Below are 21843 nucleotides of genomic sequence, written 5' to 3' on the forward strand. Positions count from 1 at the left end.
ACAGATCCACTCTGCAAAAATAATCAGAAGGGTTTCTTCTTGTTGTGCAGATCAATAATTCAAATGCGAGTCTTGAAACAAAACAGTCTTTTTCCTCTAGTCATTGTGCTGCTTTGGGCAGTATGCTATATTCAACCTTTATAAACTCAGGTTTTATTTTGATTATCTATTCTTGTTGGATTTTGGCTAAATATAAGTCAACATAATGAAGATGCACATGCATTTCAAGAATTTTTCTGTGGTAGTTCCTTCATACAGTAAATCAGCAAAATCCACCATATGTTTGGACTGGAGACATTAGAGTGGATGGGGAAAATGCGGCAGTTTGTCAAGTGTCGTTCGTTGTGTGTTCACTCTAGATATCCTTGAAGAAAGCATTAATGTAAATTACATGGATGAGTTTTAAAGTTAGAACTCACGTAGCAGATAGGACAGACTTTTTTCAAAGTCAAATAATGTATCTGCTATGAACCAGATTTTGCTCATCTGTAACGAAATAAGGTGAAGAAAATAATTAACAGTTGCATCTTAAAACCTTATCTTGATCAGTTACAGTAGAAGCACTAACAAACAACGTCACAGCTCTCTTCTGAAACCAGGTATTATCACCATTATAATCTAATTTATATATCATAGAATTGAGTCAAGAGATGCTACATCACTTGCCAAAAGGTACAGTGAATTCAAGCAGCACACAGTATTCATTAGCTCCGAGTCAGGTTACAGATTCCTGCAGCGTAACTATCTCAAAATTACGATTGCTGACGATTAGGCCAGGTAAACTGCATCTCATGCAAAACATTAACTCAGCAGTTTCATTAGACTCACCAATACCAGTCCAAAGTAATCCATCCCTTTGGCTCACAATGCACCTGACGAGTCCTTACAAGTCGAGGTATGCCCAGATTCCATACCTGACTTGAAGCAAAGCGCTTTGCTTGGCTTCCTCATTTCCATACCACAACTCACATTGCTGCAGCAGGTCCCGTCTTCTTGTGGGCAATGTCAGTGGTTGGAAAAAGCCAAAACATTTTGTGTATTGCTTGTAAGTGCACAGAGTTTTCTTCTGTTACCTTTACAAGACAGAAGTGTGGAAGGCTCTCCCCTCTTTTTAACTCCATGCCTCACAGGCTGTGTGGCAACACCTAATCCTTTTATAATCAAATTAGACTTGCCTCCACATTCTGACACATTCCGGGCGCCCGCTACTCCCTGTCCATCGTTACTCGGGCAAGGCTCACAGGTAAGTTGACCTTCTGTGTCTTGGTATGTTCCTGGTGAGCAAGGAACGCACTGATTATGTTCTCCGCTATAAAAGGTGCCCGTGCTGCAGGTAACTGAGAAAAGAAAAGGGGAATTTACATAAGGACTTTCATTTTGATCACGTCATTTGCCTTTATATTAAACATTGAGAGAAGATGGATCTCTTTGGCCCCAGTATGATATTGGCATACGTTTTACATATGTCAGTCCAGGATCCTCACCTGATGTAAAAAGGCCCATCTCCACTGCGGTTTAGGTCAATTTACATCAGGGCAAGGTCCTTCTTCTATTGTTTAAGCCATTAAATGGCGCTGTACTGCACCGAAGCGTTTGTCAGACATATGTTGTTAATAAAGCTGATGCAGTCTTAAAACAGTGTATCGCAGTTTAAATAAGACAGTAGTGCATAACATATGGGAACTGATGTGAATTTTTAGTTTACACTAGGTGCATTTATGTGTTGGTTTTATGGAAGGTGACTACAGAAAGTCCGTTGCCTGAGATCAGTTCTAGAGATTTCTCTGAGGGCAACGTATCCCACGTAGTATTTTATGTTTCTTGACACTCAAATCCCCCAACTGGAAAATGTTTTAAATATAGATATGAATCCACATGCTTTTCTTGCTGCAAAGCATATAACTGCATTAAACATTTTTCTCTGCTGGATGTAGGTAGTTAAAATGTATGAGTTTCTAGACACTAATAGCAACAGTCTTGCCATACAGTTTCTAAATCACTCCTAGGTGATGAAAACAGCCTCTGCACCAACTCATTAGAGGCACCTATCAGATCTGCACTTAACTGTTTCTTTTTGCTTGTAGATCATTTGGTGTCTAAAACAAGCTGGAAAAACAGATATGCTGATTTTGAAAAGATGACCTTAGTGATTAGAAAGCTTGCAGTGCTGAGAACTGACATCAACAGGTTTACGCTAGCACCTTGCCCCCAGTGAAGCACTAGAGCCTGATAAAATCAGAAAAGGCTTAAAGAAATTAGGTATTTTACATAAAGTTAAAATAGATTTCTACAGGGTTTTTTTTTATTGGACCTCTTGAGTGTTAAATGTTATAAATTAAATATATCCATGGGTCATGGATTATTTGATGGTGAGCAGAGTGAGAGAGGCGATGTAAAACTAAATACACAGCATCTAGGCAAACACCATTTTATTGTTTTACAGAATTGTAATTATGTTTTCATAAGATGCTGGGAGCCACTGGGAACTAATTGCCAACACTGCCTTGTGGCAGGCCTTGACACATACCAGCTGACAGCATGGGAATGTACGCATATATATGCTTCTTTTGTTTTCCTGCCATCATTTAATGAACTCCCTTCAAAGTCTTAGGAACTGTCAGTGGCCCGTGCACATATGCTCAGTAATATTGATCTAAATCATCTGTTATTTCAGAGACTTCCTGCCTGGCTCACAAGAGACAACTTAAATTTGGATTTGCTCGTTTTGAGGGATATGGCTGAGTAGAGTTGTTGGAACTTACCGCATTTTCCATCCTGCAGCACTTGCCCTGTACTGCAAGCTTCATGCCCCTCAGTAGCTTTAGCTGGCTTCTGAGCCACTTCATATTCTGTCCCAGAAAACTGAATGTAAAATTGCTGTTTATTAATAGATTTCCTCAATGTTTTGATTGCAGTTTGCAGCTTCTGCTCCATCCTTTTCCGAACACAGTCCATGTTACAGGTGTCTAGATGGGAAATGATAAGAAAACTAGAAGCAATTGAGATTCATGTTTAAAAAGAGGTGCTTAACAAAAACTTTAGCCTGCACCGCCCTATAACACCTCTGTCTGTTTGCTTCACTGTCTTCTCCTTCTTCTAATTGTAGAAGCAGCTCACCGTATTCAAAATCAGGCCGTTTAAAGGGACAAGATAGTACACTGAGGTCCATCAAACTGAGTTTCATGGCCTATAAAGGCCCACTGAGTACTGGTATCTTATCTCTTAAGATAAGATTAAGAAATCTGGTTATACTGAATGCACAGGGAGAGGGCTGCAGAAAGCAGCAGTGTTGTACTTCCAGATGTGTGTTCCGTCTGCCACCACTGTTCCTGAAATTTCTCTGCCTGTGCTTTACTCGGTTGATTAGGAATTCTTCCCACTTCCCTAACCAAAATATCTGAGTGACACAAAGAAAGGTGCTTTCTGGCATGATTACTGTTTGAATCACTTGGCTAGTGAGGTACCCCTCAGGGTGAAGAAACCTGCCTTTGAGGACTGACGTGTTTAGAGAATTCAGCCCACATTTTCTTTGGCTGGATTTTATAGCATAATACTCCATCTCATGAATAACTTGAAGCAATTCTTTTTCTTCCTGAAGTTTGTTATGAAAACATGAATTCTCCCAATGTATGATAAAAATGTTTGATTCTCAGGCTGAAGTTTCAGCAACTTATGTTTTGGAGGATTTTTTTATCGTTGTTGTTGCAGAATTTCTACCTAATCCTTATGTTCTCTGTGCATCAATTAGCACTTCTGATGTTTAAAGAAATTAGACTAAATTAAAGTAAGTGACTTAACTCCAGGCTTTGAAGGAATTTTGCTGCAGGTTCAATCTTTGTTCCTTTGTCTTAATTTCATACCTGATTTCTTTCAGTTAAATCTCTGAAACTTTGAGATAGGAAAGGCTGTTGAACGAGGCTTGTACTAAAAAGTCTACATGGCAGTTTGATGAAATGGCATCAAAGAGATTTCAACAACACACCGAGGAACTGAATTCTGATTTCTCCCCACAGACAGATCTTTCACAAACCTGAGACTTCTTCTGACTTCATCTCCACTTCAAACTCTGCAGTGATATGGGACACTTCTTTCGATGGTGACTTGCGGCCTCGGCGTTTTTTCTTGGAGGAATCGCATTTGAGATTCACAAAGGTCACCTGGCAGTTGTCTGTACAAGGGAATTGACCTCCTTTGCATAAGAGAAGCAACATAGAAAAGAAATCAAGTAGCAAAGTGGCAAGTGACAGGCTAATAAGCGATACCTCAGCGGGGTTATCCTGAATGCAATGACAGGCTTCATAACATTTCACGTGCATTGTCAAACACCTGTGCAATTTTGGGTTTGCTCATTTTGCTAGTGAATGTCAGAGGCAAAAATACAGTGTGGTGATGCTCAGCTACACAGTGGTACCTGTAATGCCTATAAGTGCCTGTCTCTTATGCATAAGGATTAGAAAGCTCTTTACAGAAATTAGTTAAGATCAGCAATACTATATACAGTCATTTGACGGTTGAACAAAGCAAGAGAGTCAATTTCACAAATTCATGAGAGTGGCAGGCCTGGGCCTCTAGAAGCTACCAGCTGGTATTCCACCTCTTTCAGCAATGACAATCAGCAGATATCAAAGGCTTTAAAAGCCTTTGATTGGGAGGTTATAAAAATAGATTGGAAGGCTTTATCTGAGGGGAAATCATAGAATAATTTAGGTTGGAAAAGACCCTTAAGATCATCGAGTCCAACCTTTAACTAACACTACCAAGTCCACCACTAAACCATGTCCCTAAGCACCATGTCTACAGGTCTTTGAAATACCTCCAGGGATAGTGACTCAATCATTTCCCCGGGCAGCCTGTTCCAATGCTTGAAAACCCTTTCAGTGAATAAATTTTTCCTAATATCCAACCTAAAGCTCCCCTGGAGCAACTTGAGGCCGTTTCCTCTTGTCCTATCACAAGCCAGAGGAACTGAATGTCCTTGTCAGTTCTGTGTAACCTCTGAGGAGAAAGGCCACAGTCTGTTAGGACATGGTCACAAAAGCATCCTCTTCCTACATAAAGAAATCAATGTGAAAAACATCCTTTTTGTGATAGGCGATGGACCTCCCAGGTCAGGGAGAAATTTCTAGCACCCAAGCCACCACAAAGATTTCATTCCAAGTGTGTGATTTTATGATGCAATCTTACTCTTAGACCCAGAAGTTCAGATGACATAAACACAAAGCAAAGCAAGCAAAGGACAAGGAAATGGATCCAAGAAATACATTCCCATGGTGGCCGTATGGACCAAAATGCCCAACTTCTATGACTTTAAAAATTAGTCTGACAATCACATCTTATTAAAAGAAGACAACACATAAGGACAAGGTAAGCATCTTGACAACTGAGACGTGTTTTAAGACAATGCTTGGAAAACTAGAGAGATAAATGTCTAGATTTCAGGGTAAAGAAAAAATATGACTCTAAATCTTTAAACTGTTAGCATTTTTTTAGGATAGCTATTTTTTCTCTGTTCAGGAGTCAGATATGATTCCACACTCGCTAACAAAAGTGGTGGTAAGACAGATTCACAACAGAGAATATATCGCCAGTAGATGTTTGCTGTAAGCTGCTAAATTGCTCTAAGCAACAGTATGAGCTGTTGCAATTACACCAACACTGTGTATTAGAATCTGGAAATTTTTGTGTTAATATTAAATTTAAATTAACTCAAAATATTTTAAGCTGTGGAAATGCACAGCAATAACACTCAAACACTCTTTAATTGTCCCTGTCATGATATCAAGGGGATGGAGGACAAGAAATAAACGTCATGAAGAGCTGTTAAATACATATAACTTTTAAAATACCTTTTTTGGTTCAACTTTAAAAGCGATGTTCAAAACTAATAATAATAAATGCCCATACCTAGTCATACCGAGTTTTAAAAACATTTGACTACTTTGACTTTAATTTCAGATTTTTGGTAATTATGTCTAAATCTTCTAAATACTTTTTCGAACATCATAACTACTCACTCCAACATACAAAAGATCTAAGGCTGTGTAACATCAGACTTTGATTATAACTTTCCCGCTTAGGGTTGCCTTTGCTGCTGCAATGGGATACTAATCCAGCATAAAGCAAATGAATAATAGCTTTTGTTTTCTTTTATAAACCTCATTTGGGAAAGCTAATCCAAACCAAACTGACATTGTTTCATGTAACTTTGGATTGGTCATAGCTTTTTGTCTCAGGATATTTCTGCCATTACCAATGCCAGAAAAAGGATCAGCTTAATTCCAAACTCATGCACTTTTGAACAAAGATTTTTCCAAGCGACTGGTGACATTTCAGCACTGTCAGATCCAAACCTGAGGCACTGTTCGGTCAGAGTGTGAACCTTGGCCTGAACTTAAATTCTGATCCAAATATGAAAACCATTATTTTTTTTCTGCCTGCAGTGTGAAACAAAATATGCAAACAAGCAAGCAAACAAACCAAAAACTAGAATGCTGTTTACATGTTAGAAGAAACCACATACCTAAAACAGCTTGCTTCCCAGAATCTTTTGTTTTTTCTTTGCTGCGAGGCCGTAAATGGCACTTTGCATCTTTAATTTTAAAACGAGCTTTCTGCTTGATTGGAGGGGCTAATGAATCTGTTGATGTAAAGTAAAAAAGCTATCATTTGGGAGGCAGATGAAACGAAGTCTGGAACTTATTTTTAACAACAGACTCAAAAGCCTTCTTGCGACACAGAAAAGAGACAGCCCAAGAGTTACACACCTTGTGCAAGACGATCCATTTCCATAAATTCATTTTTTCACATAAGCACTTACTCTTCAGCTCATAAAGATCAATGAATTTGCTAGTATCGCAGATGCTCTACACATACACTTCCCCTCCAGCAGGCCTGCACATCTTGGTGGAATTTGGGTAAATTTGTCTCTTACTATGAAAAAGGTTAATTCCTACCTTTTTTTTCTGACTCTTTGTCTGTGACTTCCCATGTTACTTGGCTGTAGTCCTGCTCTTGCTAATGCCAACCAGGAATAAGATTAATTTAGTGGAGCTACGCTGTTGGCAGTTGAAAACAATCCAAAGGAAACATCTTTATTAGACTGCGGTCTATGGCTTGCAAGTTTTATTCCTCAGCTTTAAATCCAAGCCAGTTACGTCTTGTGACTTTACAGGCTGTTATACAGCCATGCACTGCTTAGAAAATGTAGCTGCTGACTGACTTCCTCACAAAGTCCATGGTGGAAAAGGCTGGGCTGCAACCTGGGTCCCTCTTTCCTTGCTGAACCAGGACCGTAGAGGTAGCCTGCCCCTGTGACATGGCAGCCACATCTGCTGCCGTGTTACCTCGCTCCACAGCATTGTGCCTCCTAACGCATTCCAAATATGTAGGAAATATGTGGTTAGAGGACGGGCGAATTGGAGAGAAGTACAGCAGGTAATAACACATACAGTGGGCTGACACTTCCCACTGATGGATGCCGTTTCAGCTGCTTCTAATTTTGCCAGACTTCAACCATTTTGAGCTGAACTTTTTTTTAATGCCGAGTATCAGCTTTAAGACATATTTTGAAATCTCTCTGCAAAAATAATCCAGCCATTTCTGAGAACAAGATGAATGAAACACGGTATGTGCTCATAAAAGTCTCATAACCTTTTTATTGGGAATCCCCAGTAGGAGGATCCATGCTCCTGAGGAAGGACTTTGCAGGTGAGGACTGGAACCCACCGTAGCCTTCTGCTCTTGTGCTACTCTTGGGCAACCCTGGCTCACTTCCAAGTCTGGGAGAAGAAATTTGCCTTGCTGGACTACAGAAAGTACAGTATTCCAAATATTTGTCCTTATTGAATATATCTCAAACCTTCACTGCTCCTATACTGACCTACCAACACGATGCCACACCGGAGGGCAACTACGCACACACCAGCCCTCGAGGAGAGGCTGCAGAAAAGCGAGTGTGCGCATGATGAAACACAGGCTACCTTAATTCTGGCCTTGTGTAACTTAAGAGCTGTATGTCTTGCACCTCCCAAATGGTCTGGGGGACCTCCATTACCTACCTCCTGGACACCAAGGCCTGGGCGAGCAGGAGAGCACCTACCTGCGCAGCTGGGCAGGGTGGCGTTGCGTTTCTGCTGAGCCTTGCCTTGCTGGACAGGAACGCCACAGCTCAGCGTGTAGCTGTTCTCTGAATCTGCGGGGCAGAACACAGAGTCAGCACATGTGGCAACAGCCTCACAAAGCATCCGCTCCCCTCATCACCCAAAGCATTAATGTTCGGTGCTTGAACAAATTTATTAATACTGCTAAATAAGGAGACATTTCAAGTGCTGAACTTGGATTTTCAATGGCTGAAAAAGTTTGCCAAAGTCTACTGCTCCATCGTGTCAACTACAAATTTTGTTCCTTCCAGCACTGAAATGTTATGTTTTATAAACAATTTGGCATGAGGTTAGCTGTAAATAATTCCACAGTGCACAAGTAGAAAATATTTTCTGTTTGTCCATGGCAAAGCCCTTGCGCTTTGATCATCTCTATAATTTAAAAAATAAACTATGCACTTTCATAATAATTTTAGCTTCAGACTCTGACAGAATTTATTGGCAGGAACAAAAAATAACATACTTAGAACCATAACAGAGTTTATGTATTGCACAGATAGAACTGTGTATTGGTGCATGCAAATGAGATAAATGCATGGTTCCAGTAAGCTCTGCTAAACTGAAAATAAAGTGTGAAGAGCTCTACCGCACATAATGCCAGGACTAACATGAAAAGTAGACACCCTTGTGGAAAACAATCCTGTGTCAGAACCAGAACATATATGAAAAAGCAATATCGATCCCCCCACTCCACCTGCCCTGCAAAACTGTGTAGATGAAAATTACCTATAGTAAGTGATACAACCAAGGCGGGGGCAGAGGAGATGAAGTGCCTGAGTTTCTATAAATAACACTCAGATGAACTATTACCAGTGAAATTTATTAAAACCTATCAACTGTAGCAACTAATACTGAGAGATCCTTTTTGCCACACAGCCTCCTGAGACAGATTTAGTTGTATCCGTTTTGTATGAGACAGCCAGCCAGGTTCAGAGCTGTTGGTAGGTCACCTTTTGCTCCACAGTGCCCCTGGCTGGGCTGGTGGAAATGTTATGGTTATGGTTACCCTGGCTGTCAGGGGAGCTTCATCATGAGCTGTGGCAGCCACAGCATTAAATTTCCCAGCGTGTCCCACCCGTCCTCTCCTGCCCCTGACTTCAGACTGTGCTTGCCAAGCTGAGTCCCTCTCAGGGGCACCCTCCGCTTTGGGATTAGTTTCTGCTCCTGCTCAGTCACACAGCTACAGGGTATTTCAGGCCACGATGCAGAGTTCATCATTTTAAGCAGATGTCTGGATGGGCACTGGGGACTCTACTCAAGTTGAAAAACATGTTACTACAAATGAGCAGGAATTCACTGAAATCAACTATTCATTTTTCCCTCACTTTTGATATAGCAATTCAATACATTACAATTTTTCTTTTGCACCTGGTTAAGGTGGATGTGTATCTCGGGGTTTTGTTACAATTTCCCCACCCCTGCAAACGGCACCTCAAATTAAATAATGAAGGGCCAAACCTCTAGTGTAACTAACAGTCAGCTCTTCTTGTATTTAATGATGTGCATGTCTGGCCCAATTTAATTTATAATGATGTTTTTGCCCATTTACAGTGGTCCATAACAAAAACTGAATGCAAGAATCATGAATACTTTAGCAGAGAAAGAACATCAAGTCACATTCTAGACTTAGGAGGAAAAATGCTTTGTACAAACCTGGAACAAAAAGAGTGTTAGACGGGCACGACAGGAAGCAGCTCTCTATGCCTCCTGTCTTACTACACACTAGCTGAGCCTTGGGGGCTGGTTTGGCATTTGGGAGACATTTCACCATCTCTGAGGAGGAAAAAAAAAAAAAAAAAAAAAGAGAAATATACATACAGTGGTGAGGAAAGGTAGAAGTGGCAACAAAGCAAAATCACAGGCTCAGACATTCCTGAAATAATTAGGGAGAGAGTATCTGGATCTGCAGCTTGGACTTGAAAATAAAACTGCTTCACATTTTTAAACCTAAACTGTAGATCAGCCTTTCCCTCCTATCCTCCACTTCAGGACTGTTTGGGTCCAAACCGGCACTCTGAAAAGCAGGTGTCTCTCTGATTATGAGCACAATCCTGTGTGCACACCTTGATCTGAGAAGCAACAGGTAATACCAGTGACCTGAGATGTCCTCTCCCCACTTTTGGAGACATAGCTCTCTGGTTTAACAGGCCAACTACCACACCATGCACAGGAGTCACCCTCACAAAGACCTGCTTATTTAGATGACGGCTAAAATGGTATTTTCCACTTCTCACTCCAACTCTTGCAGGCTTTTTAATTTCAGCTCCATGCTTAAGCAGCCTCCCAGCCAGGCAGAGGTGAGGCAGGACATGCTGGGATGGAGATGGATAGTCCCATTGGTCCTTTCAGTGGCCAACAAAATGCCCCGAGCAATGCTAGAAGGGACTCTGTGACACACACACAGACATCAGCCATTTCTCATCAGCGCCCACCACACAAGGCACAGTGTGGAAGGAGGAAATATCCAGCTTCTCCTCTTAGCTTCACGGCAGGAGGAAGACAGAGTATCCTGCAGGTCTCACAAGCTGCTCTTCCTATTTGGGTAAGGGACAGTTTGTATTTTACCTGAAACTACATAAAGTTGTTACAAACTGTTGGACCAGTCTCTGTGCTTCACCCTGAGATGATGGTACGCCACCGACAATTATAATCCTGCATTTATTTTAATTTGACATCTTTTGGGACTGAAGTGTTACTTAACTACATCTTTCGCCACACGGATGACGAGGTTCATTCTCAGCTGCAGCCAGCAGGTGCCATCACCACCCAGGCCAGGCAGCTTCACCGCTTCCCTCCTTCCCCCAGAGATCTAACCTCTGCACTGACTGCTGGCCAAGTGCAGTTGGGCACCTCTCCAAGCAGATATTGCACGCTGCATCAGCTGGTTAAATCTCAGCCAGGTGTCTGTAGAGTAGTTCTTGCTTCAGCCCTGTAAAAACGCCTGTTCGGATACATATCCTGTTTCTCTGACTGTTCCTTGCTCTTTCTTCCAAACATGCTCACCTTACAAAATGGACTTGGCTGACTCTTGTTTTGCTCATGGCTGATTGCGCTACTGCACATGTCATTTTTCCTACCCCTCAGCTCACCACTGAACCACACTAAGGTAGGGGGGAGATGAGAGCTACAGCATCCGAGTCCGGTAGGAAGCAGCCTGACTGGTTTGGGTCTGTCAGGGTTTGGGAAGAGGCCAGTAAAGCTGGGATGAAACAGGGCAATTCAAATACGGTGGCTGGAATGAGCCTTGTCTGGCTTGGCTTGAGTGCAGAGGAAGGGTCCCAGGAGCTACCAGCTGCTTTGTGTTCCTGGCCTCACTGCTGGTTGAATATAAACATATACGAGTCCCTTAAATACACCTGATGTTCACATCTCAAATATGGCAATAATTATCCCCCACTTACCTCCCTCCTAAGGCTTTTATGTTGCTTTGGTGGTGTTTTTAAAGAAATTATTTCTTTGGACTGAGGAGACAATACAAGCGCAAAGTGTCATTACTGAGCAAAAGAGGATTTTGTTACTGCAAATACCTCCAAATCATGTGTCATTCAGGACCATTAGATATCATTCTCCTGCTTTTTATTGTGCTTTTATAACAATGTAGAACGCAATTTCCTCTAAACAATGTTGGTAACAAAGGCAGGTGATCAGCAGGGAGATGACACTCATTTCAAGCCTCATTAAATTCATCAAATAAAACAGTGTGTATCAACAGAGAAGGGTGTTCTGTTTTCCATCTTCCAACTGAGTATCACAAGTAATGAAAAGAAATTTACAACTACAAAAATATTTTCGATACAGCCTCTTACCATGGGAACAGCATTTTTAGTAGGTTGAGAGGGAATATAGTACAAAACTTCTGTGGTCGGTCTATATACCAGACCTCAAAAAATATTAGTCCCTGCTGTTAATTTACAAACTCCTTTCCAGAGGACTAACTGGTACGTTGCAAGGGAGACCTAGTGGATAACTAAAAAAAGAGAGTTAACCATTTCTCAGTCCTATAGTATTCAGTTCTCTAGATAGCAGTGAAGGTAATATACGTAAAGGTATGCGGGAAAAATGAGGTACTTAATTGTAGTTAGGAAAAAAGCCAGTGAGAAAGGCTGAAATCCAACTTGATATACTCACCCCCCCCCCCCTTGGTTATAAAGTGCTTTCCGTACTGCTGTATCCATGTAAGCGAAAAAAATGCCACAATTGCATGGTCATGCAAGAGGCCAGTGTGGTGCTCTCTACTTCAGACTACAGTGCTTTCCCTCAATATGTGCTGGATTCCCTGAAGTAAGGTCCTGCCATTTCTTGTTCTGTCTTGCTCCCAGTTAGGCATTAGACATTGGCCCCAAATGTATTTATGAGAAGTTACTCGTGGTTAAAAAAGCCCCAAACACAAACAAAACCTGCACAACCTAAATTTGACTATGAAAGACCTAAGGTATGCCATTCCCATTAAAAACATGAAACCAGAATTAAAATCTCGCAGAATGGCTATAGCCATGGCCAAGATTTCCTGTGCTTCAAATGAGACCCCAGGAAAAAAAAGTCACCTACTTAAGGATACAAAAATTCAGATCTGCCACAAAGTAAGTGGCGCTAGCAGCAACTGGCATAATTTTAGTGGTCTCAGGATTTGTGCTCGTTGTAATTAATACTTCTGACACAGCTAGTGTCAGTACTTTATATTAAGCAGGATAACTTTGGAAATAACTTGAAAAATTGGGGTATGATGCTGTGAATGTAGATATTAACCTGAATACCCAGCTTAGCCTTAGAGGGAAACAGAGTTACAGCTGAGGTCATAGAGATGCACAAAGAACAAAACAACAGAATACATAAAATAATAATAAGACAACTTAGATTTGTGTGAATGGAATCGTAAAATAAAAAAAAAAATTCAACACAAATAAATCCAACATACTGCCCATTCTCTAATCCACCTGCCATTATGTCCTAGCCCATGGATTCCCATAGGATCAGGTGTTATCCGAGTTTGTGAAATGAATTTGGAGATGTGTATTGTGAAAATGTAGCATGCCTCAGACAAAACCAGGGGCTTTTCCACACTCCCGGAGAACAGGAGCATCACTGCAGTCACCTCTGAGTCAGTCTCCCACACTTACCAACACAGTCCTTCTTATTCCAGTGCAGTTTCTTTCCGGATGGACAGACACATTCATAGCTCCCCATTGTATTAAGACACCCATAGTCGCAGCTACCATTGCTGATGCTGCATTCATCAATATCTGAAATGTAATTAAAGTTGAGAAGAGTATTAACCATAGGTACACACATATACCATGCATTAAGATACTATTTGCATGAAGATAACCATTTCTACTATATCTTTTATATATTTAAGTCTATATAAACTTGTACAAATGCAGACAATACTCACATCAACCAATTTTAGTGCATATTGCATGTATTTGTCCTCAGAGACATGTATAGCTCCTACTCTCTCAAGAATTTATGCCCACGATACAATTTACTTGCCAGGACTAGTTACACTGAAATTCTTGGAAGTCCTCACAAGATATGAAACATGCTTGGAAGCTTCTGCAGCATCTGGATAATAATGTATATTGCATTATATGGAAAAATGTCAAAGTTTTAGTCTTTTTAATCTATCCAACCAGCATTTATATACTTGTGCCGACATGGCTGATCCCTCATCTCCTCTCCTCCCACCACCAGAAAGTATGTTTATCCTTCATGCTCAACAGGAGTTGTGCTGCCATGTACACACCTCTGGATCGTGTTCCGGCACATTTAGGACACTAGATGGCACAGGCTAAGATTGTCATATGGCACTAGTGAACCATCAGTTAGTTGCACATTGCTGCTCCAGACCCTTTAATTTACTAGTATAGCCATAACCTAAAAGCCCTTGTTATGAACAACAGCCCCGTTATTTTAGGCATTGCACTAACCTCAACGACAAGTGGTTTCTGCCCTTTGAACGCAGCTCCCCGCCTGCTTGCTAGAAACGGTGGCGTTACTGTAATAGACTTACAAGGCACGCAGGTTGCGCCATTTGACATATGTTCAAACGAGCCAGAATGACACCAAATCAACATGAGATATACTGAACTGCTAATATTCTGGCTTAAATGACAAGCCTCAAAATGTAACTGTAGAAAGAAAACTGCCACTTAATGTGTTTCTAAGGAAGGTCTGGCCATAAAGGCTCACGGGCGGAGGAGTGTCTAACTGCCATTCCAACCCACGCCTGAGCCCGGGCCTGAGCTCCGGCTGCCGTGTGCTTGGCACTGTGTGAATCCCTGCGGTTTGCAGGAACACCATCTGAGTTCAAGCCAGCTCTCCCCAGGCCCCACTTTTGGAGCCCAGTGACCCCCTGTGAAGGCCGCGGGTGAGGCACAGGTCGGAGGTGGGGCTGACGAGGGGTCGAGCGCACACTTAGGCCCCGCAGTGGCTCACAAATGCAGGCCCATATGTATTAGCCAAGTTTTCCTCTGCCATCCCAGGGCACTTGATGGGAACATGGGAGTATTTACCGGGGCAGATGCTGGAATCCAGAAAAGGCTTTCTTTTCCTGATGCAACATTTCAGCCTGTGTGGTTAAGCAAAAATCTAGAAAGCATGGAGTACATGCATAAAAGAAACTGAGAAAGACATCCTAATGACGACAGGCATGTTTCTAGACAACATTAAGATTTTTGGGTCAGAGTCAGGACTTCTGGAGGTCCTGGGTCAGCAGTTCCAAAAACTGACAAGGGAGATTTTGTACGCAGTGGTCAGGCGTACGCTGAGTGGGATCTACTTGTGAAGCCATACCTTGAAACACACGTTTAGTCGACAGTGCTCCCGCCAGTGAGCTCTGGCCAAACTGTTCAAACCCGAGCTCTTGCTGTCGAGTACCTCAGCCCAGAACCAAGCTCCTGAAGAAGCAGCCAAATTCCCAAAGGCATTCAACAGTCCTGCAAATTCTACCGACTTTCCTAAGCCAATATATACAGCAAGTAGGGCTTTACATAAACAGGTGGTGTAAGCGCTAACGCTGTCCTTCTAAAGGATTCCCTCACGGCACACGGCTTTTATTACAAGAGATGCCGTAGAAAAGGATCCCAGAGAGAGCGACAAGGGGTGCCCTTCAGCATGGAAGGCCCAGAACAAGGACATCGCTACGTGGTTTATTAATTACTAGTAGATGGGAAGCAAGATGGAGAGAAAGCTTACTAAGAGGCAAGCTTGCACCAAATATTTTTGAAGGTTCTCATTATTTCTCTGTAGTTTTGACTTCTGCTCAGTGCCACGTGGAAGGCGGCCAGGATAAGTTCCACTGTAAACATCGCTTCTGCAGAGGCTGACTAAAACTAATGATAGGCCTGAGCAGCAAAGCTCAGGGCCCGGACAAGTCTGGATTCAGAGCTCTGATTTTGGATCGTCCCATTATGGAAAAAAGCCTGGATCTGGTTATGTTTTTGCCCGCAGTTCAGCACTGAGTGTTTCCAGTTAGAGTTTTTGTCCTGCTCCAGTCTTATTTAAAAGACTGAGGCCAAACTGGGGCTGAAGATTATTGAAAGACTGAGGCTGAACCCCAAACTTTGAGGCTTTCCCTAAATTAATACATACATTAAGTCATTAACAGTGAAACTGAGCATCAGTCTCTCCACACCCCACATAACATAGGTCCTCAAAACTTTCAGACTCTGATTTTGCTTTCAGAACTGCCCTCAGGTGGAGTCTTTTTCCAAACTCTTTCCTTAGACAGACTCCTATTTCTCCTCCTGCCTGCCTCTACTATGCAGTGAACACATTTTTTACTTATGCTGCTGTATACAAGAGATGCTAACATACACCTTGTACACCTTTCTCCCAAAGAGAAGCCAGGCACAGATATCATTAGCAATGTCTCACATTAACCCTACAAAATCAGGTGAACTCGGCACTCGGACAGAAGTGAGGGGCTAGCATCTGTTTCTGCTGCATCAGTTTGCATGGCACAAACCAAATCACATGGGAATGGAAACAACATGAGCCTTTACCTGTATCTTTTTGGCTCAATCTGTAGCACAATTTACTTACGAATACAAAGAGGACAACTCTTGCATATAATATGTAGCTCAATGCCTGCTTTGCAAATTAAGAGCCGTTAGGGCCCAACGTTGTTCTCAGCAATTCCTCTAGCAGGTTCCCTGGGCTAAGTCTGACTCAGATCAGAACCTGGCCTGAACACATGGCTTTTGTGGATTTAAAGTCAGGGCTTTGTTTATGGTATGACGCAAGATTTACTTAGTTCATATCTTGAATAATTGAATAATTAAATAATTAACTATTAACCATATTTTAACTAAAGAAATACACTTCGTTTTACATTTTAAAATAGCATTGAGAGTTTCTTTTGTGTCAGTATTTTCTAGTAAGTAATTTAGATTTGGGGCTTTACGGTTTCGTATAATTTTCTCTTTTTGCTTTTGTTTGTGTAATGCTGACCTGATAGGTTAAAAGCATAGTTCGTATTTAATACACTTAACAAACCCCTCAAAAAATCCCTTTGCTCTCCTTTGACCGTTTTTCTGAATACAATCAAAACCTACCCCACTTATTAAACATTCAGGCAGGAGACCACAGTGATACCTGGGGGGTTTAGCCAAGCCAGCGGCAGGCAGTCTTGTACTGTGATACCCCTGGCAAACACTGGACTTAATTTGTGTGCTCTAAAATTCTCCTGCTTTGATCAAATAGAAGTTGAACCTCTAATTTGGTCACTTTGGTAATACTGCCCTATGATGCACTTAAAAATCCCTCTCCTGGATAATGAAACATTACAGCACCAATTCTTTCCAGTTATGCCAAAAAGGCTGAAGAGCTGAAGCAGCTCCACTGAAGATGGGAAGAAGGTATCCTGCAGCCTTCCATTATGAGTTTTGCAGGCAGTTTATGTCACAGTCTGGTAAGGACAAATACTAACAGATCCAAAATTTGTAAACTTTGTAAAATTTACCTCCTTCTCCTATTCTCTTTGTTGCCCATCGTTTGAAGCATTCCATGTGTAAACACAATTGTGACTAACCTCACTCCTGTGGAAGTACCGATTGGTACCCTGCGCTTGTAAACTCTGTAAGGAAGCTTACCCTGTACAGCGCGATGAACCCCAGCCATGAGGCTGCTTTGTGACGGTTGTGGAAGAATGGCTGCATCCATTGCAGTGAATGCAAGCGTCACACCTGCAGGCTTCTCATCTGCACTGAGGCTGCTACCTACCACCAAACAATGCAAGGACATTGTTTTTTATTTACGTTCTCCTGGCAATGCTTCAGCAAATTTTAGTCACCCCCTGCTCATGCTATTTTAGCTTTAACTTTATTGGTTTACCATCTTCAGTTCTAAAATCTTCAGCTAAAAGATTCCTGTGGCTCAATAAACAGTTCACAAAGCAAACAAACAGATAAGCAAAACTCAGTTTCCAAACCTCCACAGTGTGTCAGTCCATACAAGGTGTAGCCTTTATGGCAGAGACATTCAAAGCTTCCAGGGTAGTTGATGCAGGTGTGATCACAGGTCCTTTCAAAGGAACACTCATCAATATCTGAATTAATAGAAAAAGCATTAAGAAATTAGAATTCAGTTAAACTAGAATTTCACATTCAGTTGCAACATCTTGTTACTGATAAAGTATCATCTATCATCCCAGGTAAAATCTGAATAAAATTTCATTCTCATTCCTCTAGTGCTGTATAAAGAAAGGACTTGCAAGTACATGGAGAAAGGTAAGAAAAGATAATTTAAGAAAAAACATGAAGACTGTATTATACACATTCACCATTAGATGGCAACCTTTAACTTCTGATCATATTTATCCAGCAGGGCTGTGGGGGGTATTAAGGTTCTGGGGGGTTAGTGGCACAATGGGAAAAAGGTTTGGTTTGAATCAAGTCATTCCCTCTTTCATCAACCATTCCCTCGACATCTTGCCCACCAGGACAGGGAGTTGCTCACAGACTTCTGCTCTGCCTACCCAAGACTGTACAGACAGTTGCACAGCTACAAGAGGGGAAGCAAAATACTGCCTGAGAATAAGCCTGTACCATGAACGGACGGGCTGCACCTAAAACACGGGAAATCTTAGACCGAAGACCACATTCTACCTTACTCGGGAAAATCTGACCTCTTCCCTTAAAAACGTCAGGCATCTCTAATTATCACTGTTCTCTAATGTGCATCCCTTATTTACATAGTGTCTTCCATCCAGCAGCCTATGAAGAAAGCAATTGTTGCTTCGAAGACAGTACAAAGGTTTTGCTGAGCAGGGTGATTAAAGGTTGATTTGACAGCAGTCATGATGGAACTGACTTGCTGAAAACTTGTTACATTAAAGGTACCTTAAATACCAATGTATGTAAAATTACAACACTTCTGAGGGAATCTTATCCTCAAATAATTAGTTTTTTTAAAAAATCCTCTTCAGTGACAAATTTTTATATTAAAAAGTCAGAGAAATTAATACAATGGCATTATTTAAGAGCGGTAATTTCAACAAATCTCATTCCGCCAATATTCCTAAGGTATACAGGAATGGATTAGTACTGCTCTAAGCACACTTTCTAGAATTGCTTATTAAGAACACAACCTGAGCAACACCATTACTGTATATAACTCGGACTTTCATATTGTACGTGCTTAGAAACCTGTGGGTGCTTGAAAAAACTTGAAAATTCACCAATACTTAAGGTTATGCTACCCAATTCCTATAGCTAGGTATTACTTATATGCTTTTGCTGTTTAATAAAACATTCTAGGTCTCATCCAGCTATTATAAATGCAAATACTTCACTTCAAGAACTATAAAATTAAGATGTTGTGTACGCGTACATAAACTCAAAATCTGTGTGAGAGTTTATGCACAAATTTAGAATGTTGTAACCAGATATATTTTATATGATCCCCAATTTTAAGTGTTCCAAAACATTCATACAAAAGAGAATTCACATTGTGAAAAGCAACTGTTGAGGCAAATGCATAACATCAAATGAAACACACATGATGAACAAAAATCTATGCTATTCAGTTGTACGTGTGCATCACAATCACTTGTTATGATCAAGTAGCCCAAACCGGACAACCGAGATTTTCTCTCTTTTAAATCTATTTCATTTTAATGTGTTTTCTATGCATTTTAACATATCGTTATTTGAGTTCTGAAAGTAATTTCTTTTTAAGGTTTCCTTTATAGTCTTGGAAATATGCAGCTTTTGAATACACATAAATGGCAAACTGTTTCAGTTTTCTCTAAATAAATACATAAAGTAAAATCATTCGGGAATGAACACTGCAGTTATAGTTTTAAAGGATTTTTAATACATAAGAAGCCAAGTCATACATCATGGTTTCATTCATGTGTAACCTTGTTCGCTATATGGTATTACAGGAAATTTACAGAAGCAGTTCATTTTCTGGCCTCTGACTTACCTTAGAAAGCTCTTTTTCAAAAATAATTTCATATTTCTCAATAGCGATCTTATCCTGTACTATTATAGTCAATGGGGTTTATGCGTTGCTTTCACACATACGGCTTTGTGTTGTTACATATTATAGCTTAGGCCTTTTCAGGTTTTTCTTCACAAGAAGAAGGATGCACACCCCTCTTTGCCTGTGGAAACAACAGTCTGCCTAACAGCATGACCAGTCAGCTGCTCGCCAAGTTAGAGGCACTCACGATGGACAAACGCGTTTCTATTACACGACATATCAGCTGCTCATAAACTTATATTGCTTACACTGGCCGGCAGAGACGCTGAAACAAACACTTTTATTATAATACAAAGACCGCTATTAAAAGCTTTTTCGCCATTTAAACCCCTCATCCCACCTCCTGCTGCTGGTCTCATAAATTCAACCTCTGCTGAATTCAGCGTCTTGCTCTGGCTGATCACTGAACGTGGAAGGCCTCCTCGCAGATTTTTCCTCGCTTAAAAACAAGCCCCCTGGCCCCCTCTCCTCCTTGCCTGTGGAGGGTAGGGCCTAGCCAAGCTTCCCACAGCGCCCTGTCTGCAGAATCACCAGTCCCCTGAGGAATTCAGCACTGGTCATAGAAAAGGGAAAAATATGCACCGCATGCTCTTCACTAAAAGAAACCGGTGGTGTGATACAGGATAGCGAAATACTCTTGCACTTTTTTTTTTTTTTTTAAAAAAAAACCCCAACTCTGAAATCTCTGTTCTGGTTGCTGTTACGCCCTGGCTCCCAGAATCTTTGAAGGTGGCCCTCACACCTTTGCGGTGCTCCACAATACTTCTTCATGTTTACCCTCAAAGGATGTGCTTATTTGACACCACCTTCACGTACAGGTATATCTCGTAAGAGACTGAGGAGCACTTGGTTTTTACCTTCACACCTCTGGGTTTCAAATCCTGCTTACCACCCAACCGGGAACGAATGTAGGAATCGAAATCTTTCTCTCCTTTGCACAAACAACACTACACAATCTGGTAGCATTATCTACAGAAGAGAGGCCCAAAAAAACAAAAGCAGAGATGTGGCAGGTTACAGCTACAGAACTGAGAACAAATAATTTCTCTTTCAGTTTTGTGCTCGACACCCCCCCCCCAACACATGTACACACTCAAACACAGACACATTTTTGTATTGGGTTGCTGAGTTTCCCCCCTCCCACGCACCAAAATAAATACTGAGAAATTAACTTTCTGGGTCTGGGGAACTCTTGAAACAATTTAAAAGTTACCTAAATTAAGTTTTTGAACTGTTTCAACATGAAAAGCCAAAATGTTTTGCTTTCGAGGAACTGCAGTAGAAAACTTCAACTTGAGGTTGAAGTTACTATTCTATTTTTAGTTGAATTTGGCATAAATTCACAAATAGTCCGAGCTGTTTCTCAGAACATTCAGATTTGCTAATGCACTTATTGGACATCAGACACATTCTTTTTACTTTCACTTAGTCAAAAATTCCTATCACCTTCATCACTGTAATCAGCATATGCGATTGTGTAATTTCAGCATATTAAGAGATGTCTTCACAGCTTAACTGTTTGAAGCTTACAGGAACTAGGGGGCTAAATTCATCTTTGGAAGTACACGATCGGTTTCCTGCCAGAGGCAGGTTTTTTTAGGATTACTAGCGGTAGGCTATAAATTCTAAGGTGAGGAACTCCCCACTTCATAGCAGATGACTCAGTGGAAGTGCCAAGTTCAGGGGCTGGAGCAGATGACCTCCAGAGGTCCCTTCTAACCTCCACCACTGATTCACTTGCACACTGGTTGTCTCCCTAAAGGCGCTCTCTTTATGGTGTCCTGTGCTGCTGAGAGCTCTCCTTCCAGTTGCTGTTTCCATGACATCAAGGCATCATCTCAGGCTCAATAAAGTCCAACAACTCTTCTACCAATCCACATTCTCGTCTCCGAAGCGAATGTTTGAACAGTGGAAGCACTCCTTTATTTCTGCCTAGAAGGGATTCAACTCGACGAGATTGTTCAATGGTTTAATAATAGAGCAGTATTTCCCTGTGTTTTTGAGGGAACCAATTGTTGTGAATGGCGGTCATGCTTGATAATATTTGTTTGGTTCTGTTCCTACTATTTCAAGTCAGCGTTTGGATTTTATTGTTGATTTTTCAATCATACTTAGCTTTTTTTTTTTTTAGTTCATGCTTCACACATTAAACAATCCCATAATGATCTTTATTTTTCTTGAATACAATGTTTGTCAG

General features: G+C 41.2%; 1 protein-coding gene across 5 annotated transcripts in view; it reads right to left on the minus strand.

The window, feature by feature from the left end:
• SCUBE1 (signal peptide, CUB domain and EGF like domain containing 1) overlaps window positions 1–21843 on the minus strand; it is a 218861-nt gene that overhangs the window by 16346 nt on the left and 180672 nt on the right. For 3 of the 5 annotated variants that reach the window (XM_063354685.1, XM_063354669.1, XM_063354652.1), the window contains 8 exons: window positions 17590–17706; window positions 13277–13399; window positions 9813–9932; window positions 8099–8191; window positions 6521–6637; window positions 4031–4189; window positions 2763–2966; window positions 1176–1337 (listed from right to left, as the gene is read on the minus strand). In XM_063354685.1, the coding sequence (XP_063210755.1) occupies window positions 1176–1337; window positions 2763–2966; window positions 4031–4189; window positions 6521–6637; window positions 8099–8191; window positions 9813–9932; window positions 13277–13399; window positions 17590–17706 (1095 nt within the window). The remainder of the gene's footprint in view (window positions 1–1175; window positions 1338–2762; window positions 2967–4030; window positions 4190–6520; window positions 6638–8098; window positions 8192–9812; window positions 9933–13276; window positions 13400–17589; window positions 17707–21843) is intronic. The other 2 variants (XM_063354678.1, XM_063354661.1) reach the window with 1 other exon arrangement.

Source organism: Chroicocephalus ridibundus, chromosome 1 (genome assembly GCF_963924245.1).
Source record: "Chroicocephalus ridibundus chromosome 1, bChrRid1.1, whole genome shotgun sequence".
Taxonomy (NCBI): domain Eukaryota; kingdom Metazoa; phylum Chordata; class Aves; order Charadriiformes; family Laridae; genus Chroicocephalus; species Chroicocephalus ridibundus.